The sequence below is a fragment of the Notolepis coatsorum genome (genome assembly GCF_963971535.1).
Source record: "Notolepis coatsorum genome assembly, chromosome: 14".
NCBI classification, from domain to species: domain Eukaryota; kingdom Metazoa; phylum Chordata; class Actinopteri; order Aulopiformes; family Paralepididae; genus Notolepis; species Notolepis coatsorum.
The window spans coordinates 109,205,393-109,230,750 of NC_140178.1; the positions used below are offsets into that span (position 1 = coordinate 109,205,393).

The window sequence follows — 25,358 nt, forward strand, 5'->3', positions numbered from 1 at the left end:
CATTTTCAATTCATCATAACATAATATGACACACACGACATACAGATAGACAGTACTGCTACATCTATACATTTATAACATACCAGATTTGCAAATACAGTACTGTTTGTGATACAAAAAGTGTCCAGAAAAAGAGTGTATATACATTTGACGTAGAAACTGTACATTGGAGGAGGTTGGGTAGGTGGGGTGGGGTTGGGTGGGTGGGGGGGGGGGGGGGGGCTGTACCTTGGAGGTGGGGGGGCGGGGTTGGGTAGGGGGTGGGGGGGGACACTGTACACTGTACATTGGAATACTGACAAAGCCATACTTGGTCATTTACTGTGCAACTGGGTTAGGACATTTGTAGGGGCCAGTTTCGAATTGCAGTCTCCCGTAGGTGTTTTTTGAGAGTGTTTTTGAAAGTGGGTAGTGATTCACATTCCTTTACAGCTTTGGGTAGGGCGTTCCACATTGATGTGGCATAATTGCGAAACGTGTTTAGTCCCTTGTTTGAGCCGAATCTGGGTTTAACATGATTTGTGGAGCTCCCTCTGGTGTTGTGGTCATGGTATTCTCTGACCTTTAATAATAATAATAATAATAATAATAATAATAATAATAATAATAATAATAATAATAATAATAATAATAATAATAATAATAATAATAATAATAATAATAATAATAATAATAATAATAATAATAATAATAATAATAATAATAATAATAATAATAATAATAATAATAATAATAATAATAATAATAATAATAATAATAATAATAATAATAATAATAATAATAATAATAATAATGGATTCAATTTGTACCGCGCTCTCCATTCGTGAGAATCTCAGAGTGCTACAGGAGATATAGACAAAAGTTAAATGAATAAAACAATTTAAAATGAATAAAAACAATTAAAAAGACTAACAACCAGTGAAATGGAAGAACCTAAGAGTAAAATAAAAAAAGAAATAATAGTAAAATTAATAGAAGTAAAAATAAAAGTAAAAGAAAATTCAGGCAAAAGCCTTGTTAAAAAGAAATGTTTTTAGGCCCCTTTTAAAAACCTCGACGGATTGTGGTGCTCTCAGGTGGATGGGGAGAGCATTCCAAAGTCTGGGTACGGCAGAGCAGAAGGCGCGATCGCCCATGGAGTGCAGCTTAGTCCTGGGGGCTTTGAGGAGGTAGGCTGTGCCGGAGCGGAGGGAACGTGAGGAGGACTGGGGGGTGAGGAGTTCTTTGAGATAGGCAGGGGCACCACCGTGTACGCACTGGTGAGTGAGGAGGGACACCTTGTACTCAATTCTGTGTTCCACGGGGAGCCAGTGAAGGGATCTGAGGGTGGGGGTGATGTGATCATATTTGTATTTCGACATGGGTACCTTAGTTGTGTAGTGCAGTGTTTCTCAACTGGTGGGTCGCGACCCAAAAGTGGGTCATGGGGCCATTTTGAGTGGGTCGCGGATCTGTGTGTAAAAAAAGAAAAAGTATTGAATTATTTTTTTTTATATTTTTTTTTGGCACTACCTATCTTTGTGAAAGTGGGTTCTCAGCTCTAGCCCAGCTGAAGACAAAGCAGAGGAACAGATTGGACATTGAGCATGACCTCAGAGTTGCTTTGTCTACCATCACCCCAGACTTTGAGACTCTTGTCAGGAGCAAACAACATCCCCAGTTATCCCATTAGTTCCCTGGGATGCTATAAGGATATATTATTTATTATTATTATTATTATGATTATTTTATTTCATTGTGTTTTTAGCCCTAGTTGCACTTTTGTTGCAACCCCAGTTATCCCATTAGTTCCCCCAAACTTACTGTAGGTCTGTTATGTTAAGCTAAGAACTCTGCTAAGAAGCATAATTATTTATTATTATTTTTATTATTATTATTATTATTATTATTATTATTATTATTATTATTATTATTATTATTATTATTATTATTATTATTATTATTATTATTATTATTATTATTATTATTATTATTATTTTATTTCATTGGGTTTTTAGCCCTAGTTGCACTTTTGTTGCAACCCCAGTTATCCCATTAGTTCCCCCAAACTTACTGTAGGTCTGTTATGTTAAGCTAAGAAGTCTGCTAAGAAGCATAATTATTTATTATTATTATTATTATTATTATTATTATTATTATTATTATTATTATTATTATTATTATTATTATTATTATTATTATTATTATTATTATTATTATTATTATTATTATTATTATTATTATTATAATTATTATTATTATTATTATTATTATTATTATTTTATTTCATTGGGTTTTTAGCCCTAGTTGCACTTTTGTTGCAACCCCAGTTATCCCATTAGTTCCCCCAAAGGTATGTTATGTTAAGCTAAGAAATCTGCTAAGAAGCATAATTATTTATTATTATTTATTTAATTTCATTGGGTTTTTAGCCCTAGTTGCACTTTTGTTGCAATTTTATTTCATGTTTTTAACAGTGCATGAAAGATTGTGTATTACTGCAAAAAAAAGAAAAGTGAAATAAATCATAGTGGTAAAAAAATGTGGGTTGCGACTTAATGACTAAGGAAAATGTTTGGTCCCGAGGCTAGACCAGTTGAGAACCACTGGTGTAGTGTATCTTGTAGACCAGGCCCATTGCAAGTTGCTGTACTCTGTCGTCTACTCTAAGCCATAGGTTGTCAAAGTGGGCAGGGGTGAGGTGGGTTCTAGGAGTAAGGTCAAGCGGTAGTCTGACTCTGACCAGTTTGTTTTGTGATGTTTGTAATTTAGTTTTTAGTGTCTTTGATGTGCTTTGTTACCATGAGGTGCAAGCATAGTCGTAGTACCCTTGAATGAGTACTCCTGCCAGAGTCTTCAGGGTATTCTTGTTTACCAGAGAAGAGATCCGGTACAAGAATCTAGTTCGTTGGTTGACTTTTTTTTATTACATTGGATGCCATTTTGTCACAGGAAAGATTTGCCTCTAGGATGGAACCTAGGTATGTAATTTCATCTTTCCTTGTGACAATATTGTCACCCACTGTAACTGAGAAGCCGTCGGTCTTGCTGAGTTTGTTATTTGAACCGAAGAGAATGGACTCTGTTTTACCCAAGTGTAATGATAGTTTGTTATCAGCGAGCCAGGTGCAGATTTTGCCTAGTTCAGAGCTGAGGGTTTTTTCAACCTGTAACTTGTTCTTGTCAGAGACCAGCAGGGCTGAGTCGTCCGCGAACAGGAACAAGTTGCAGTCACAAGCTGACGACATGTCATTTGCATAAATTAGGAACAGTAGCGGTCCTAGTATGCTTCCTTGTGGAACACCACAGTTCACTGGGAGGGGGGGGGGGGTAGGGTACCGTTTACCTCCACCATCTGTTCTCTCCCCTCCAGGTAGGATTGCATCCAGCTCACTAATAGACTATCAAAACCAATTGCTTTTAGCTTGTCAATCAGAATGGAGTGACAAGTTTCATGCTGACAAGTTGATGTCACACAGCCAGACACGTTACAATACACTCTCTCTCTCTCTCTCTCTCTCTCTCTCTCTCTCTCTCTCTCTCTCTCTCTCTCTCTCTCTCTCTCTCTCTCTCTCTCTCTCTCTCTCTCTGTCTTTTCCTGTCTCTCCACGTGTGGAGGTATGTAGCCTCCCTATGGTGTCAAGTGTTTGTACTAGGTAGTGTACTACTGAAATATGCAAAAGCTAGTTGAAGGACTTGAGCTTGAAGTGGTGTGTGTGTGGTGTTTTATGAGGGATCAGTAGTGCCCCCTTGCTGTGCAAAACACTTACTGCACCTGGTATTCCCAGGCCGTCTCCCAAGTACTAACGTGTTCAGGTTGGTATGGCCCGTGGGCCGTAAGCAAAAGAACCTGCCGACATAAGCCCACTCATAGATGGCCAGAAACAATTGCTGTTAGTTTGGACTTGTGGAGGAAACAGTCTATCTGGGAATTATTTGTTTCTCATAGTTCCTTTTTCAATGACACATAATTCTAGTAGCTCTGTAGTTACTCAGAGGACTGTAGCTACTCAGAGGACTGTAGCTAATCAGAGGACTGTAGCTAATCAGAGGACTGTATAGCTACTCAGATGACTGTACCTACTCAGAGGACTGGAGCTACTCTAGAGCAGTGGTTCCCAACCTTTTTTGAGTACTGTACCCCCAAAGCATTTCAAGCCAACCTAAAGTACCCCCTACTACGCAATCAATCGTGGTGATCCCCAGGATATATAATTAATAGTCTCTATATTGTGGCAGACCGGCTGTGTGTGTGAGTGTGAGTGAGTGAGTGAGTGGATGACCTGGATAAAGTCACATGGTCACACAGGTTGGCAGTTTATTGAAGTAAAGTTTTAGTTCTGAGGTCTGACATCATCACCTCATTCCCATTGTAACATTAAGTTCACAAAGCACTGAAGACTCTGCTACAAAACTAAGATAACATAAGATGAGATGAGATACGATGCGATAAGATATGATACAATCAGATGAGATATTCCTTTATTGATCCCCTTGGGTAAATGTGGGTGTCATATATGGGCAGGGTAATAGCAGAAAGACATAAATATAGGCAATAGAATTAGATCTGAATATAAAAAGATGTAAATGGGATGGTTTCATGCTATTATTCGAAAGCACGTCGCCACAGAGGAAACACATTGGCTGCAGTGGCTCTGTAGTTGTTGTGACAGTAAATCCAGAGAGCACATGTTCACCAAACTGACGATTCTTCACCTTCTCCGTTTTATTTTTCTTCTGAACGGGTTCTCCTGATTCAGCAGTATCACCTGTGCTGTTGTTGGTGGATGCATGGGCGGAGTTTATGGGGGTGCAGGGGGTGCATTGCACCCCCTGGTGGCCGGGGGTGAAATTGCTTAAAAAAAAAAAAAAAAAATTATTTTTATTTTAATAAAATTATAATAATTGTGAGAAACAAATCTGAATTCTATTATGTTTTGTTTTACAATACATTCATTTTATAGTAGTAATCATGTCACATTATAAGGCGAACCTTCTGTAGTGTGGCAGTGAAAGGGTTAACGCGAGGCCAAGCACCAAGCAGCAGCAGCAGAATGCCCCGCGCGATAGATTGTAACGCTTGTACAAAGCCACTTATTCTGAGATGATAATTAATGTATCTGGATAACCAATGCACGGATTTTGTCGAGGCAGGTAGCATTATTTCGGGAAAATTGATATCTATAGTCTGGTATATTTTTCGTCCACGAAAAATGGAGGCTGTAATAATTATTATTGCTCGAGACCGAGAGTCTCTATGAATAATAATAATTAGAGCCTCCATTTTTCAAGTCAGTTAAAAATGATCCCCCGTAGTGCTGTGTGTGTGAGAGTGTGTGTGTGCTGCTGTACTACCTAAATAAAATAAAAAATTAGGGGTTAGGGCATTGTAAAAACGCTAAAATAATAAAATAAAGGTCAAAAAAATCGCGTGCGCGCGGGTATCATTCGCCAAGCAGTCGCACACCCTGGCATCAACTAGAAAAAAAAACGCCTATGGGTGGATGAACCAGCTCGACTCAGCCATTGATCCATAATGTTAACAGACATTTTGAAAGAGGCTTGATATTTTGCTAGCTAGCAAGAAAACCAGCGCGCCACGACAATAATGATGCTCGGTGTAACACCTGACAGTCCGGCGGGAAGCTGAACGTCGCGCGATAGAACAAGTATAGCCAATAATAATATTATAGCCAGCAAATTATTACTTAATTTGAATTCCTACAATTTTGGCATGCATTATTCATTATTTGAGTACAGTTTTCCTGTACATTAAAGGGGAACTATTTTACTATTTCTTTCACTATTTGGGCACTTTTACACAACCTCTGTAATTCTTTATTTTTTTTATTCATTGTTTTGTATTTCTAATCAAGTCCTCAAAAACAGCATTTTTCTACCTCAAGATCTCCAGCCGTTTTGAGCCTGGGCTGCAACCACTGTGTGCAGCTCATCTTGTACCTCGCCATTATCATGCAGCGGTGTCTTTCTGACATCACAAATCATCACATTTTCAGATGACTCAGTTCAGTGAGGGTGAATATTGTGAGAGGAAAATTGGAAGAATGCGCCAATATGAGAATTAGAGACATAGATCATATTAATATAAGTTCACATAGCTAGGAAACAATGCTAAACACTCAAAAAGGCCATTTATAAGATAGTTCCCCTTTAAAAAGACGGCAGCCCTATGCTTCTTTGACTTTGTCATCGTAGCTGCCCTCGCCCTTGTACGACCCAACGTAGCCGCTCCCGTCCGGGGTGTCCTCTCGGCCGGCCTTGCCCTTCCCTTTGCCGGAGTCGTCGAAGCGCTCCTTGTGCGAGCCGGTGAACTTGCTGGTGTCCGTCAGTCTGTCCACCGCAGCCGCCTTCGCTACTTTCTACAGACGAAAGAGGAGTTGGTGAAACAAGCGGAATCTTTTCTTTCTTCTTTTTTTTTATATTCAAAGGTGCTGTAGATGGTATTATTTTGTCTGGTCAGTAACATAATAATATTAATAATAATAACTTTATTTATACAGCACCTTTCATGGATTGCAGCTCAAAGTGCTTCACAGCAAATGGCATAAAATTAACATAGGCATAACATTTGCATACAGTTGACAGAATAAAAGCAACGCATAAGAATATGTATAAAAGACAATAAAAGTCATGTCCGAAGGAAAACAGCCAGCAGTAACATGGGTCTCCCAGTCCCTCTGCTCTGCAGTAAACACAAAATAAATGTTCTGGTATCCCTTCCCACTTTATCCAATCAGGAGAGAGAATTCTAGATATGTTTAACTTATTTCAAGAAGTCTTGCCAAGCCAAATTTGCTTACTGCACTGGTAAATTGTTTTATTTGTTTCAAGGATACATTTGCTTAAAACTACAGTATTTTTTATTTATTATTTTTGTCAGACAATTTTTGCAGTGTGGAGTTCTCTCTTCTGGTTGGATAAAGTGGAAATGGGATTCCAGACCATTTCTTTTGTGTTTATTGCAGAGAGGAGGGACTGGGAGACCTGTGTTACTGACCAAACACCAGTGTATGTTTATGTTTAAAGGATCCCCATTAGAGACACATGAAAGAGCTTCTAGTCTTCTGGGGTCCTGGACAAAACAAATACAATACAAATGTACAACAAAAAATATGAATAAAAAATTTAAACAAAACACAAATAAAAAATTAATACAAATATACAAATTATAAAAACCAACATTCCATTTTTTTTTTATGGCTGTGATGGCTGCAGTGATGGCTGTCAGACCCATGTCCATGTTACTGACCAAACACCCGCAGTGATGGCTGTCAGACCCATGTTACTGACCAAACCCTCAGTGATGCTGTCAGACCCATGTTACTGACCAAACACCCTCAGTGATGGCTGTCAGAATGTAGAGCTATTAATTTAACAGGTATTAATTTAACAAAAAGCTAATTCTAACAATAAAACACCACTTACAGCACCCTTCAAGCTTTATTCTATTATTATAATTAAAAGAAAACCAACAATGATGTGTACACACAGCACAGAGGAGCCAATCGGCAACCAGTAACAGTGCGTACACACAGTGAGCAACTCTAGCTACCAACCAAAGCGGAATATTATTAAATATTATTATTATTATTATTATAGGCATCTCACAATCTGAGACTACTATAAAGATACAATCTGAGACCACTATAAATATACAATCAGAGACCACTATAAATATATAATCTGAGACCACTATAAATATACAATCTGAGACCACTATAAATATACCACTATAAATATACAATCAGAGACCACTATAAATATACAATCTGAGACCACTATAAATATACAATCAGAGACCACTATAAATATACAATCAGAGACCACTATAAATATACAATCAGAGACCACTATAAATATACAATCAAAGACCACTATAAATATACAATCAGAGACCACTATAAATATACAATCAGAGACCACTATAAATATACAATCTGAGACCACTATAAATATACAATCAGAGACCACTATAAATATACAATCAGAGACCACTATAAATATACAATCTGACCACTATAAATATACAATCTGAGACCACTATAAATATACAATCAGAGACCACTATAAATATACAATCCGAGACCACTATAAATATACAATCTGAGACCACTATAAATATACAATCTGAGACCACTATAAATATACAATCAGAGACCACTATAAATATACAATCAGAGACCACTATAAATATACAATCTGAGACCACTACAAATATACAATCAGAGACCACTATAAATATACAATCTCAGACCACTATAAATATACAATCTGAGACCACTATAAATATACAATCAGAGACCACTATAAATATACAATCTGAGACCACTACAAATATACAATCAGAGACCACTATAAATATACAATCAGAGACCAATATAAATATACAATCTGACACCACTATAAATATATAATCAGAGACCACTATAAATATACAATCAGAGACCACTATAAATATACAATCTGAGACCACTATAAATATACAATCAGAGACCACTATAAATATACAATCAGAGACCACTATAAATATACAATCAGAGACCACTATAAATATACAATCAGAGACCACTATAAATATACAATCAGAGACCACTATAAAGACCATTGCACTCAGAAGACACACTCAGAAGACACACTCAGAAACACACACATACACACACAGCTGCATGACACAAGTAGACTGTTGTTTCTCCTCACAGTGATGCCCATGTTGGCCGGGTCCTTCCCGACGACCAGCCCGTAGAGCAGCTGCAGCGCCTCCTGCTGGTCCTTCCCCTTGAAGCGCTTAGGAGCCAACTCCGCCAGAGCCTGGGAGAACTGCTGGAAGGTGATGACACGAGCCGACTTTGACCTACGAATAGAATAGAATAGATAGAATAGAAGTACTTTATTGATCCAGAGGGAAAATTCAGCACAACAGATTGCTCACAGTGAACATTTAGACATACTGCTAGGACATACTGCTAGAACATACTGCTAGAACATACTGCTAGAACATACTGCTAGAACATACTGCTAGGACATACTGCTAGGACATACTGCTAATACATACTGCTAGAACATACTGCTAGAACATACTGCTAGAACATACTGCTAGGACATACTGCTAGGACATACTGCTAGGACATACTGCTAGGACATACTGCTAGAACATACTGCTAATACATACTTCTAGGACATACTGCTAGGACATACTGCTAGGACATACTGCTAATACATACTGCTAATACATACTGCTAATACATACTGCTAGGACATACTGCTAATACATACTGCTAATACATACTGCTAGGACATACTGCTAGAACATACTGCTAATACATACTTCTAGGACATACTGCTAATACATACTGCTAGGACATACTGCTAATACATACTGCTAGGACATACTGCTAGGACATACTGCTAGAACATACTGCTAGAACATACTGCTAATACATACTGCTAGGACATACTGCTAATACATACTGCTAGGACATACTGCTAGAACATACTGCTAGGACATACTGCTAGAACATACTGCTAATACATACTTCTAGGACATACTGCTAATACATACTGCTAGGACATACTGCTAATACATACTGCTAGGACATACTGCTAGAACATACTTCTAGGACATACTGCTAGAACATACTTCTAGGACATACTGCTAATACATACTGCTAGGACATACTGCTAATACATACTGCTAATACATACTGCTAGAACATACTTCTAGGACATACTGCTAGGACATACTGCTAATACATACTGCTAATACATACTGCTAGGACATACTGCTAATACATACTGCTAATACATACTGCTAATACATACAGCTAATACATACTGCTAGGACATACTGCTAATACATACTGCTAATACATACTGCTAGGACATACTGCTAATACATACTGCTAGGACATACTGCTAGGACATACTGCTAGGACATACTTCTAGGACATACTGCTAATACATACTGCTAGGACATACTGCTAGGACATACTGCTAGGACATACTGCTAGGACATACTGCTAGGACATACTGCTAGGACATACTGCTAATACATACTTCTAGGACATACTGCTAATACATACTGCTAGGACATACTGCTAATACATACTGCTAGAACATACTGCTAGGACATACTGCTAATACATACTGCTAGGACATACTGCTAGAACATACTGCTAATACATACTTCTAGGACATACTGCTAATACATACTGCTAGGACATACTGCTAATACATACTGCTAATACATACTGCTAGGACATACTGCTAGAACATACTTCTAGGACATACTGCTAATACATACTGCTAGGACATACTGCTAGGACATACTGCTAGGACATACTGCTAGAACATACTTCTAGGACATACTGCTAATACATACTGCTAGGACATACTGCTAGGACATACTGCTAGAACATACTTCTAGGACATACTGCTAATACATACTTCTAGAACATACTTCTAGGACATACTGCTAATACATACTGCTAGGACATACTGCTAATACATACTGCTAGGACATACTGCTAATACATACAGCTAATACATACTGCTAGGACATACTGCTAATACATACTGCTAATACATACTGCTAGGACATACTGCTAATACATACTGCTAGGACATACTGCTAGGACATACTGCTAGGACATACTGCTAGGACATACTGCTAATACATACTGCTAGGACATACTGCTAGGACATACTGCTAGGACATACTGCTAATACATACTGCTAGGACATACTGCTAATACATACTGCTAGGACATACTGCTAATACATACTGCTAATACATACTGCTAGGACATACTGCTAATACATACTGCTAGGACATACTGCTAGGACATACTGCTAGGACATACTGCTAGGACATACTGCTAGGACATACTGCTAATACATACTGCTAGGACATACTTCTAGGACATACTGCTAGGACATACTGCTAATACATACTGCTAGGACATACTGCTAGGACATACTGCTAGAACATACTTCTAGGACATACTGCTAGGACATACTGCTAATACATACTGCTAGGACATACTGCTAGGACATACTGCTAGGACATACTTCTAGGACATACTGCTAGAACATACTTCTAGGACATACTGCTAGGACATACTGCTAATACATACTTCTAGAACATACTGCTAGGACAGGCTGCCACCCGCTACGGTGCCAAAGTAAAACAGACAGACAGAAGGTTCTTTTCAGTCTATAAATCAGACTCCTCAAGGACATGTGAATAATGGCCCAAGATGAGCTTTACGATGGAGATTATTGATTTGCACAAGGTCTTACTTGACTTTGCTGAAGACAATGTCCACATCTGTGCCTGTGATGTTCTTGCCGTCGATGATCTTGCAGTCCTTGCAGAGTTTAGCGAAGTTCTTGCCATTCAGCTCCTTGCCTGTGGCTTTGCTGTCTCCATGGACGGCAAACTTCTTGAAGGCGGTCTCCACATCCACCATGGATACTGAGCCCTCTGCCATGCTGGGGCACGCACACACGCGCGTACACACACACACACACACACACACACACACACACACACATTTGTTATTAGCTGCAATACTAATTTTCTGATCACATTCTTCATATTTTCAAACCTTCTTATGACCACCTGCCATCAGAAGGTCTCGTTGAGTCATGGTGTGCTACTCGATCAACCCTGCTATCATCAGAAGGTCTCGTTGAGTCATGGAGTCCTACTCGATCAACCCTGCTATCATCAGAAGGTCTCGTTGAGTCATGGTGTCCTACCCGATCAATCCTGCGCCACCAGCAGCCAGTCTGTTGTTATTCTATCATACATTTTCTTTGTTGACAAAACCCAGCCTGTGCTTTGGCTCTGCCTATTTTTATATTTATATATATATATTCTATGAAAGGACTCTTGGCCATTCACACATTGTTTTGATTGATGCAGAAAAGGCACAAATTGGTGGATAGAGGTGCACCAGAATGTGTGTTTGACGCCCGGTCCAGATTTCGTGGGGGTGGACCACCAGACCCTGCTTAATGTTGAAACCAAATCGATTCCCCCTGGACCACGTATTTCTACAAGTATATAGAAGTGTCAGGCAGTGGTGTACTACAGTTAGAGAAACAAGCCTGTTGTCTGGGAGGTCTGGGTGTCCCCCTGGTGGTGAAGGTCTAGGGACACACAAACCCAGCAACCCCCCCTGAATCTACGCTTATGCACCCAGCCGTGCACACACACACACACACACACACGCGCGCGCGCGCGTGCGCGCACACACACACACACACACACACTCATAATGACTCTATTAGCTGATTGATTCCCTCCCTTGCCAAGAAACGGCTGCCATGCTGATCACTCTCTCTAATGAACATTCTCTCTCTCTTTCAAACACACACACACACACACACACCACACACACACACACACACACACCACACAGAGACATATACTGTAGACACACACACACACAGAGACACACACACAGAGACACACACACACACACACACAGAGACACACACACAGAGACACACAGACACACACACACATGTCAAAAGTCATGGAAAAAATTGTCTATGAACAGGTCGAAAAGTACCTTGCGGAAAAAAATCTAATCTACGAATTTCAATCTGGCTTCAGAACATCCCACTCCACTGACACATGCCTTCTCTATTTGAACGAACACATCAAACAAGAGGTGGACGCAGGCAAATACTGCGGCATGGTCATGCTGGACCTACAAAAGGCCTTCGACACTGTCAATCACTCCATTCTGATTGACAAGCTAAAAGCAATTGGTTTTGATAGTTTATCAGTGAGCTGGATGCAATCCTACCTGGAGGGGAGAGAACAGATGGTGGAGGTAAACGGTACTCTATCCCCCCCCCTCCCAGTGAGCTGTGGTGTTCCACAAGGAAGCATACTAGGACTGTTACTGTTCCTAATTTATGCAATTGACATGTCGTCAGCTTGTGACTGCAACTTGTTCCTGTTCGCGGACGACTCAGCCCTGCTGGTCTCTGACAAGAACAATTTACAGGTTGAAAAAACCCTCAGCTCATAACTCGGCAGAATCTGCACCTGGCTCGCTGATAACAAACTATCATTACACCTGGGTAAAACAGAGTCCACCTCATGGTACCAAAGCACCTCAAAGGCACTAAAAACAAGATTACAAACATCACAAAACAAACTGGTCAGACTACTGCTTGACCTTACTCCTAGAACCCACCTCACAGAGTACAGCACCTTGCAATGGGCCTGGTCTACAAGATACACTACACAACTAAGGTACCCATGTACATGTCGAAATACTTCCCAAAGATCAGTGAATTCCACGACCACAACACCAGAGGGAGCTCCACAAATCATGTTCAACCCAGATTCGACTCAAACAAGGGACTAAACATGTTTCGCAATTATGCCACATCAATTCGACTCCTATCAGCCCCCTTTTGGAAATCATGAGTACAACCCAAACAAAAACCGCTACTGGTAAACGGAGAAATGTCTGCCCTAATCAAGACATTTGTTCTACCCGGTGGATTGAGTGTGAGAGAGCAGGCACCTTTGTACCGTCAACAAGTGACTGCTCTACCTTCTGGAAAGTGGGAACCTGGAATGTGAGGAGCCTGCGAACACCTGGAAAATTGGCGAATGTCCTACAAGAGATGGATACTATGGGGATAGATATATTGGGAATTGCTGAAACATTTTGGAGAGGTGAAGATGACTTTAGATACACCCTACCAACTGGACAATCATTTAGAATCATATCTTCGGGTGGAAAACAACATAGAAAAGGTGTAGAATCCGCGCTGCCAGGTGAAAAGAAGCGGTGATTGGCTGGACGTGTGTCGGAGGAAGCACGTGGTAGCCTCCACTCTCCCAAATTATCTGACTGTGGGGGGTAAAGCGCAGCGACCAGGAAGGAACTGGGAATTGGCATACGACTGGCATTGGGATGGGAGAAAATCGGAGGAAAATGGAGGGGGAAAAAGACAAAAAAAAAAAATATGTGTAGAGATGCAAAAGAGAAGTATTACAAAGAAAAATGCAAGGAAATTGAAGATCTAGACAAGAAGCACAACCCTCTCATGTACAACAAGATCCAACAACTAACAAGGAAGAGGAAAAAAACAACCCAAGGTGTCAGAGACAAAGAAGGAAAACTGCTCCTTGACGAGAAGGAAATAATCAATAGATGGGCAGAGTATGTGGAAACACTATACAAAGACCAGAACAGAACATCAGACACAGGAATTAGTCTAGAAGAGATAGAAAAAGTCCAGATCACGAAAAAAGAAGTTGAAGAGGCTGTGAAGTCACTGGCCACGGACAGATCGCCCGGCGAGGATGAGATCCCTGCTGAACTGATTAAGAACTCTGGTGACCGATGCATCGAGCTCCTTGTGAAACTGGTAAACAACATCTATAACTCAGGAAATATTCCAAATGATTTCCTAAAATCAATGTTCATTCCGATCCCAAAGACCGGAAGAGCCACAGAATGCAACAATTACAGGACTATCAGTTTGATATCTCATGCATCAAAAGTACTCCTGAAAATCATCAAGAACAGAATAGAACCCATAATTGAACATCAGCTCTCGGATAGCCAAATGGGTTTTCGCAAAGGAAAAGGAACAAGAGATGCAATCTGCCAACTCAGAATCATTGGTGAAAAATCGATAGACCAACAGAAGAAGCTGTATATTTGCTTCATCGATTTCACGAAGGCCTTCGACAGAGTTGAACATACAACATTGATGAGAACAATGGAAGAATTCAAAATACCCGTTTCTGACCGAAGAATAATTGCCAACTTATACTGGAGGCAGAAGGCTAATGTTAGAATAGGAAAGGAGAAATCAAGAGACTTCCCGGTGGAGAAGGGTGTAAGACAAGGATGCATCTTGTCCCCTGTACTCTTTAATATGTACAGTGAATCACTGATGAAAAAAGGTCTGAGAGGAGGGAAAGGAGTAAAACTTGGCGAAGAGAACATCACCAATATAAGATACGCGGATGACACTGCTATAGTCTGTAACTGTCAAGAAGATCTACAGGACATGATGAATAAGCTGAATGTCGAATGCAAAAACTATGGAATGTCACTAAACACAAAGAAAACTAAAGTAATGATCATTGAAAAAACACCAGGAACTGTTTGTAAAATACAGGTGGATGGAGAAAAACTTGAACAAGTGAAGGAGTACATGTACCTTGGAAGCTGGATCAGTGAAGGTGGAAGAGCTAACATGGACATTAAGAGAAGAACCGGAATTGCAAAGGGCGCATTCTGGAACCATAAAGAATTATTGAGAAGAAACATAAGTTGGAAAACGAAGACCAGGATTTTGGAAACGTATGTTATGTCAGTCTTTTCATACGGAGCAGAAGCATGGACGCTGAATGAAGAGGCAAAGAGGATGATAGACTCTTTTGAAATGTGGACACTGAGGAAGATGCTGAAGATAACATGGAAGGATAAGATCAAGAATGAGGAGGTACTGAGAAGAGCGGATATGCAAGGAGGACAGCTGCTGGAGAGGTTGAAAAAGAGAAAGATGGAGTTGTGCGGGCATGTTCTGAGAGGATCCAGCGGGGAGATGTTCAAGAAGGTGGTGATGGGGAAGGTGGATGGAAAGAGAGGAAGTGGAAGACCAAGAAGAGGCTGGGTAGACGATGTCTGTGATTGGAGTGGAGTGAGAGGCGGAGTCACGGAGTTGGAGAGAAGAAGTGGGGACAGAATGGGTTGGAGAGTGATAGGCAACCTTCGGAACGAAGAAGCCACCTAATGATGATGAATGTGGAACGCCCTACCCACAGCCGTAAAAAAATGTGAATCCCTACCTGTCGTATTCGAGTTTTAGAGAATAATCATTCAGGACGAGGAGATTACGTTAACTTGTTTATTGCACAGTTAAGCAAGATGAGTGTGACTATCCACGGCTAGCAGCCAACTGATCATCAGGACCCCATGTGCAGGTATACATAACAGGAAGGTGCGCCTGGCGCGCCTGTCGTAAATTATTCAAGGCATGAATATTACATCCTCCTTCTTTTAAAGAAAGCTTTATGAGCTATGAACAGAGACTGAAATAAAGAAAGATTATGCATTACTCTGTAAGACATTCTTTGTAAACATTAACCATGTGCGTTACACTGTGTCAGGACCAGGCAATGTAAACAGGTAAGCATTAATATGTTAAACATTAAAAAATATATTCTTGTATCAAAGGTATTACAGTTCGTATCGTGTGTACTCTTATTCTGGAACAGTCTGCTTGAATATTTGAACAAATCAGCAGTGAATAAGGTATGTACTCAAAGCTTATAGTATAGTCGGTCTCACAGCTCTTACTGTATGCAACTCTTATTCACAGAATAACCTGCTAAAAATGGGAGCATATTCGACAGGTAAACAGGGTAAGTAAGTCATAAATTTCCATTTCAGTAGACATTAATATTCAGTTACAAATGTTTTATTTCTTTTTTTTCAATAGGGCAGCAATCCGCCTACACCCTGTACATTCACAGGTCTAGTATGTCCCGAGGCTTCACTGCTCGGCCGGACCTGGTGTAGTATGAAGCTGAGTTCGCTTCTGAGTCCTCTGACAGTTCAGGGGCGTTGGTGTCAGGTGGTTGATCGACGCTTTCTGTACTTGGCAGACCGTCGCTGTCCTGGAAGTGTTCTTCTTTTGTGTCCCTCAGGTGCCTGCGGTTGTGGCGGTATTCGCGTCCATCTCGGGTGTGAACGTGGTATGACCGCACAGTGTCGGCTGGTTGTATGACTACTGCTGGCCTCCAGCGTCCATACTCTTGGAGTCTGACAGACTCTCCACAGTGTAGTGGGGGCAGTGGTCTAGCTGACCTGTCATAGTATTTCTTCTGGTGCTGTTGTCTCTGCACTCGCTTGTCATGTCCATCTTTGGGGCTGACTACCCCTGGCCGCAGCTGTTGGTTGGTGCTCGGGAGGGTTGAGCGCAGCCTGCGGCTCATCAACAGCTGTGCCGGCGATTTCAAGTTGTCGACTGGGGTGTTACGATACTCAAGGAGGCTTAGGTAGGGGTCTCTTCCGTCTGCTTTAGCCTTGTCCATGAGTGATTTTGCTGTCTTTACGGTTCTCTCCGCTAGTCCGTTGCTCTGCGGATAATGTGGGCTTGACGTGACGTGTGTAAACTCCCACGACTTGGCGAATGCCTCGAACTCTTTAGACTTATATTGTGGTCCATTGTCTGAGACAATAGTCTCCGGGACGCCATGCCTGGCAGAGGCTGCCTTTAGCTTGTGGACTACAGCCGCCGATGTGGTGCTGTGGAGTCTGTCTAGTTCGAAGAACCTCCTGTAATAGTCGACGGTCACAACGTAGTCCTGGTTGTTCCAGTTGAAGAGATCTGTCCCTACAACCTGCCAGGGACGGTCTGGGATACGATGAGGCATCATGGGCTCCTTGGTGTTTGATGGGCGGCGCTCTTGACATATTGAGCACTTTTCCACAACTTGCTCTATATGCTTACCCATTCCAGGCCAGAACATGATGTCTCGTGCTCTCAGTTTTCATTTTTCCATGCCCATGTGGTCTGCATGGATCTTGATCAGCATCTCTCCTCTGAGGCTGGTAGGGATGACTATTTTCTCCCCTTTGAAGATGATTCCATTAGTTTTGGATAGTTCATCTCAGTGGTTCCAGTATTCAGTGATGTTCTGGGGGCATTGTTTTCTTTCCTCAGGCCATCCCTCCATGATAGCCTGGCTAAGCAGCTTGAGCTGTGTGTCATTGTCTGTTGTTTCTCTGATCTCCTGTAGCCTGTTGTCGTGTACAGGTAGGCTGTTGTACACCATGTGTACCTGAAGGTCCATCCATTCAGTGAGTCCGTCGTCGTGAGAGGTGAGTGATTTCCTGGACAGCGTGTCGGCAACTGGGATGTCTTTCCCAGGGCGATGCACGATTGTGAAGTTGTACTTGTGTAGTTGTAGTATCATTCTCTGTAGCCTTGGTGGAGCTGCGGCGATAGGCTTCTTCATGATCGACTCCAGTGGCTTATGGTCAGATTGCACCATAACATGGCGACCGTAGGCATATTGGTGGAAGCGTTTGAATCCATATAGGACTGCGTACATCTCCTTTTCGATTTGTGCGTAGTTGACCTCGCTGTCTGTGAGTGATCTGGATGCGTAGCTAATGGGCCTTCCTTCCTGCATCAGCACAGCACCCAGACCATACTTTGATGCGTCCACTTGCAAGCTGAGCTCCTTTTCCGGGTCAAAGTAAATGAGGACCGGCCCCGGTTCACTGGTGAGTATGTCTTTCATCTTCTGGAATGCAGCATCGTGCTGCGCGTCCCACAGGAACTCATTTGATTGCTTTAGTAGCTGTCTCATGGGTGCGTTGATCTCGGAGAGGCTCGGGGCGAATTTTGCCAGGTAGTTGACCATACCTAGCACGGTCTCCAGCTCTGCACGGCTCTTTGGCGCCTCCATCTCATTGATGGCAGCTATCTTGCCTGGGTCAGGCTTCATGCCGTCAGCTGAAAGGATGTGCCCGAAGTAGCTCACTTTGGTGGCTCCGATGGTGCACTTGTCTGCGTTGAGCCGGACGCCTCTCTCCCGTGATCACTCTAACATTGCATGGAGATTCTTGTCGTGCTCCTCTCTGGTCGCGCCATAGACGAGGATGTCGTCTACTATAGCTGCTACTCCGTTTTAAACCCTCGTATGTCTCGTCGATTTTCCGTTGGAATTCGTCCTGAGCAGAGGCGAGTCCAAACGGTAAACGTAGGAACCTGTACCATCCAAATGGTGTGTTGAACGTCGTCAGCTTTGATGATTCTGTAGAGAGCTTGATGGACCAGTATCCTGACCTTGCATCCAGTACGCTGAAATAGCGTGCGCCTGTTAGTCTGGGTGTGATGTCCTCTAGTGTCAGCAGAGGGTAGTGCGGGCGCTTGATAGCCTTGTTTAGCTCCTTAGGGTCCAAGCATATTCTGAGCTTGCCTGTGCGTGGTTTCTCAACAATGACCAGTGCACTGACCCACTCCGTTGGTTCAATGACTTTGGTGATGATCTGTGTGTCTTCCATATGTTGTAGCTCCTTTTTCAGTCGGCTATGCAGGGCGAGCTGTGTCCTTCTCAGTGGGCAGACCACTGGCGTGGCATCTGGGTCTATATGGATGTGACACTCTCCCGGGAACAGTCCGATTCCTTTAAACACATCGTGGTATTCTTCCATGATGGTTTGTTTGTCTGTGTACGCAGTGACTGACAACACTAGTTTAATGAGGTCCATATTCAGGCATGCCTGTAAACCTAGAACTGGGGGTGCCTGAGTGTCTACTATGTAAAAGTCTAACAGCATGTCACGCTCTTTGTATTTACACTTTAACGTGCATGTGCCCTTTACTATGAGTTTCTCTCCACCATATCCTGTCAGTCTGCGTGAAGTAGGCTGGATTTTGCGTTTATCTTGCAAACTGTGACACTTTCTCAAGGGAATTACATTTACTTGTGCACCTGTGTCTAGCTTAAATTTAAGCTCTGTGCCCTGTTTTCCTATTTGTATGTCTGCGAAAGCTTGTTCTGTTTCATCAAACCGTCTGTCTGTCACGGTGTCTACATACAGTTCGTCTGACTCTTCGCCTGACTCAGGGCGCATGCTCACCTCGTGCACTGACTTTTTCTGGAAGCTACCGGTTCTGCAAACTTTAGCAAAGTGGTTCCATTTTCCGCATTTCGTGCATTGTTTCCCTCTTGCCGCGCAGTTATCTCCTTCCTTGTGTGCTCTGTTCCCACAGTATCCACAGTTCCTTCGTGTGTCTGTGTCACTCACTCTGTGCGCTCTCTCTGTCCACTCTGTTCTGGGGTGATACCTCTGTGCGGCATTCTTCTGCTCATGTCTGTGCACCTTGTGCACGAGCTGCTCATGCACGCTGCTCGTGGCGCCAGTAAAGCTCTTTATCTGTGATTGTGCTAGCTCGTAGGCTCTAGCTACATCTATTGCTTTGTCTAATGACGACGTTTAAGAGTTTCTCTCTTACTCTTGCTGAGTGTATGCCAAACACTATACGGTCTCTAACCATCTCATCATTGTTCGCATATGCACAGTCCTTCACGAGTAGTTTTAATGCAGTGACAAATTGTTCAAACGACTCGCTAGGTTGCTGGGTTTTTTCATGGAATTTGTACCTAGCGAAAATTGTATTCCTTTTTGGAAGTACGTATGCTTCGAAATTGTCATAGTAGCTCTTCAATACCTTTGCTTCATCTGCACTTAGAGTCCATGTGTTGTGAATGTCTCTCCCTTTTTCTCCGATCCACAGTAGCAGGTAGCTACATTTCTCGTCCTCTCCTTTCTTTTTAAGTGGGCCCGAAAACATTAGCTCCGCGTGCTGTCTGAACTTCTTCCATTCTCCCGGCAAGTCCAGAGAGTCCCAATTCATCCGTGGCGATGGAACTCTCAAAGAGCACATACGGGAGGCTGCAATTCGAAACTGGCCCCCGTAAATGTCCCCCCCCCCCCCCCCCCCTCCCTATGCTTGCACCCAGGGATGCAGTCGTAATATCAGATGCATGCGCATACATGTTCCCTCGCGGTTGCACAGAACAGATGATTATTATGCATAAATAGTAGGAAACATGTTTGTATAGGAAATTACTAGTTTTAGTTTAGTTTTTGTAAATATTGCCTTGAAATAGAGAAGCTGAAAAAGGGAGCAGGATGTAGCCTTCAATATATAAAGAAATTATATTGTCAACAGATATGGTTGAAAAACAAACAATGTTTTAAATGTAATTGTAGATACAATATTGTAGTTACAATTTCTTTAATTGAATTAACTTAAACTAGAAAAGTAAATACAAACTAAATTAACAATGTAACTTACAGTTTATAGAAGGACAGTTTCCTTCTGAAGCACAACTTAATGCCTCACATCCTTCCAGTCGGGACCATTTGTCACATAGTGAGAGTTCCACAGATCAACCCCCACAGGGCTTGTATTTTGGTTTGGCTCTTCTCGTTAGTATGGTATCCTATTATTATGCAAAGTCTAGGTGATAGATAAGTGCCGGGTAGTGTAGTTGAAGACACCCGACGACCTGCGCTATTGTTATAAGACGGTGGGTACTTAGCGCACAACGAGTGGAGCGCATTTTTGTGTGCGCGCGCGTGCACATCCGTGCGCGATTGCGCGCACTTCTGCTCAGCGAACTGCTAGGACTGCGTGGTACCGAGTGGTACCACCACTGCATCACTGCTTGCACCTTGAATCAATCAATAATTCAATCAATCACACACTCATCCATCCATCCATCATCAGTGCGCTCTTATTGCTGGTCAAGCAGGTCTCTAAGAGCACATTAATTCAATTCAATCGGTCCCCCTCTCACTTGCACACACACGCACATCCATCATATGACTGTCTGTCTAAGAGCTACTTCATTCAATATGCGATGGAAGAAGATGATATGATATGATGTATGACGTGCAAGAAAATAATTACATCATCCAATGTGATGTAATGTGATGGACTAGCAGACCTGCTAGTCCAAGTTGTTGGACCATGTTATTACTGTACTGTATTTTACTGTATATTACTGTATATTTTTGGCTGTATCTTTTTTTTTTAATGTATACATATCTTAGAATGTATATCCCTGACTGTATTTCTATTCTTGTTTGTGATTTTTAAATGTCTAAATGTTTACTGTGAGCGATCTGTAGCGCTGCATTTCCCTCGGGATCAATAAAGTACTTGATACTCTATTCTATAAAATACACTGTAATCTGTATTTGATGTCCACGCAACATCAACAAGTCAAGTGTGCATGCGTGTTAATGTTGTTGTTATGATTATGGTATCTTTAATATTTCTCTCATTTTAGAATAATGATGTCACATTAGCGCATGTGAACTAGCCGTCTTACAGACACAGAATAAGCGATCGATCAAACTCAAAGTCAACCACATACATACCTGCCGGCTGGAAGGACGGACGCTGCGGGAACTCTGAGGTGACGCTCGTGCTTCTGTCCTCTTCTCTTCGCCCCCTGCCACGCCCAGACGCCACAGAGAGGATGGAGACACAACCGAGAGGATGAGAGCAGGAGGGAGGGGTGGAGAGAGAGAGGTGGGAGTGAAGGGAGAGATAGATAGAGATGATGATGATGAGGGGTGGGTGGAGAGAGAGATTGAGAGGGTGGCTGGAGAGAGAGAGAAAGAGGTAAAGTGAGGTAATGAAGGGAGGGGGAGATAGTTAGGCAGAGAGACGCAGAGAATGGAGAGGGAGAGAGAGAGAAGGATGGAGAGAGTACCAACCAGCACAGACGATGACATCATAACACACTACCGTCTACCGTTCTCATTGCCCCTCCCCTTAGCTCTTCTCCTCTCTCCCAGCCCCTCCCCTCTCCCTCTGCTCTGTGTCACAATGGATCCCACAGCTGTGTCAGCCACGCCCACTTCTCTGTCTGTCTGTGTCTGTCCGTCAAGGACAAGAGACCTCTTTTATCGACAGAGATGAGAGCAGCCCATCAAACGCAGAGAGCACTACAGTATAAATAAGTACAGCAATACTCCAGGCTGATAAATAAGTACAGCAATACTCCAGGCTGATAAATAAGTACAGCAATACATACTCCAGGCTGATAAATAAGTACAGCAATACATACTCCAGGCTGATAAATAAGTACAGCAATACTCCAGGCTGATAAATAAGTACAGCAATACTCCAGGCTGATAAATAAGTACAGCAATACTCCAGGCTGATAAATAAGTACAGCAATACTCCAGGCTGATAGATCTCTGGACAATCCAGAGAGACTCCGTGGGCAATCTGCGCATGCGGAGTTCGGGAGTATGTAGTGACTATAGCTCGGCCGAGAAAGTGCAGATCAACTTGGGATTGGTCTCTCCGTGTTCAGGAGACTCAGGCGTATAAAGGTCTATTGGATTGTGTCTCCAGCACCCCCACAGCCGTAGCTACAACCACTTAATGTCAAGGCTCTCATCCACGTTCATTCATTTTCTCCCCCCCTCTCCCATGATTTCAGAATACCAGGCCGTTGATAAGAGTGGCAGGCTGTCCCACAGCCCCCTCTAGTGGCTCATCTTACTCACTGTCCCATAAACCACTCCAACACAGAGGTCCAAATTATAACCAAAAGAAACCAAGGAAACCGCTGCCGTTGGGTGAAAACCTCATATCTCCAAAAGGAATTAAAGGAAATATATTCGATTAGATTAGATTAGATTCAAATATATTGTCATTATACAGAGCAAGTACAGTACAATTAAAAGGGGTTTGTTATCCAACCAGAGTGCAAATGTAACAGTAAAGGCATGGGCGGCGGGTGTATAAGGCTGGGGCAGGCTGTGCCTTCCCAGACCAGTCGACACATTATTTTTATTTATTAAAAAAAAAAAAAAAAAAAAAAATGCCTTTATTTTTTTTCCCTGTGTACCTGTGTGTGTGGGGGGGGGGGCTGGGGTCCGTCAATGGATAGGTGTGGTGACACTTAACATTCCAGACGGCCTGAATACACTGAAGACTGGCAGGAGCACTCATTCAAGGGTACTATGACTATGCTTGCACCTCATGGTACCAAAGCACCTCAAAGGCACACTAAGGAGAATAGGCTGGTTTTCAACACAGTTAAATTTTTCAGGAACACTGTCTTTTCATCTCAACCTGTTTTCTTATACAAACAAATTGTCAGATGCAGTCAGGTTCATTCTTATTTTACTAGGTCAGCTGATGATGGACAGATTATGTTACCACGTCCAAAATCAAATGCTTTAAAGAGGACTGTTGTTTATCGTGCCATCAATCATTGGAATAACTGCCCAATGAACAAAAGTAAATTGAATAGTAAAGTGTCTTTCAAATACCACCTGAGAATGCACTACTTAAATATGTGAGCAAAATATTCTGATTCTAATGATGTCTACAATGTTTTACTGTTTTTAGATTATCATTGTTAATTGTGATTGTCATATGTATCTCATGTTGTTATGTTTTGTGTTTTGTGTTGTCTTTCTGTGTGGACCCCAGGAAGACTAGCTCTGGGGTCGGCCGACCGTCAATAGGTGGACACTTAACATTCCAGACGGCCCTGCAGGCAGGAGCCCCCACCCACCCCCACCCACCCCCACCCACCCCCACTTCAAAACATGGTTAAAAAATAACTTGTCAACAACATCCCTGCAGAACTCTAACACCATATGCTTGCCTGTACCTAATATGTAGAATTATTGTTTGTTTGTACATTGTCTGTACATGTCTGATGTAAATATTTAGCATTTATATATAAATAATATATGTGGGCATACTGCAGAATTAGGCAGCCTGTCTGTGTGTGTGTGTGTGTGGGGGGGGGGGGGGGTCGCCCCGACGGAGGTGTCAATGGGTAGGTGTGGTGACACAGTTGACATTCCAGACCGCATCCAGTACTGTCTGTACCAATCACATCGCACGCACCCGTTTGTATAAACATCTGAATTCGAATGCACTCGCCAGTTGGTTCCAGGTCACAGCACACAGCAACGGCTGCACAAATGCAAGATGGATATACGTAATTTTTTCAAGACAAAGGAGCAAGAAAAAGATAACAGTAACACTTGGAGTAGAAGAGATCATTGCTGCCTACAAAACGTTGCATATTGCTGCATTAAGGTAAGACTGATTGATTGAAATCATATTGAATGCCTTAATTTGAACACATAATTTGCACTACAGTATATCTAACGAAAGGGGATAGGCTCGCTGTAGTCTAGTGTGTGTGTGTGTATAAATTCAGGACCATGGACAGTAATTAATTTGTGTCACCGCTTCCCCCCCCCCCCCCCCCCCATTCTCGCCCCATTACAGCAACACAGACGAAAGACGAGAAGAGAGACATCAGACTGTTACTTGTCACGATGGGGTTAGGTAGAATGCAAAAATACAGAAAGGGAAAGAATGGAGGAGGCAGAGGCGAGGAGTGAAGCTTGGAGAAGGGTGTTTACTGTAGAATCCAGTGCAATACAGGGAAAATACAGAAACTAAATAACAAACTTCACAATACAAAACAACAAACACTAAGACTTACTAGAGGGAGAACGGTGCGACACGACGTGGAGGAACAGGGGGTAACTGGAGGAATGTCGCCACACAGAAGGGAGGACAGACAGAACCCTATATACCCCAACTAATTAACAATTAAGAACACCTGGCCAACACAGAATCACAAACAACACCTAGACAATAAGCAAAGAACAACTAAACACAAAAGCAACTCCTAACAACCCAACAGTACACCACATCACACAAGGGAAGGGAAAGTCAACAACAGTACACACCATGACACCACATTAATCATACTATTAATTATTGTT

General features: G+C 42.1%; 1 protein-coding gene across 1 annotated transcript; it reads right to left on the minus strand.

Moving 5' to 3' along the window:
- Positions 1 to 5,805: 5,805 nt before the first annotated feature.
- LOC311239975 (tubulin polymerization-promoting protein family member 3-like) lies at positions 5,806 to 22,082 on the minus strand. The gene is made up of 4 exons (XM_084328444.1): positions 21,960 to 22,082; positions 11,299 to 11,490; positions 8,698 to 8,851; positions 5,806 to 6,359 (listed from the first exon to the last, which is right to left on the minus strand). The coding sequence occupies exons 2-4, from the start codon at positions 11,487 to 11,489 to the stop codon at positions 6,168 to 6,170; spliced, it is 537 nt and encodes a 178-aa protein (XP_084184570.1). The 5' UTR covers position 11,490; positions 21,960 to 22,082; the 3' UTR covers positions 5,806 to 6,167.
- Between the last annotated feature and the right edge of the window lie 3,276 nt (positions 22,083 to 25,358).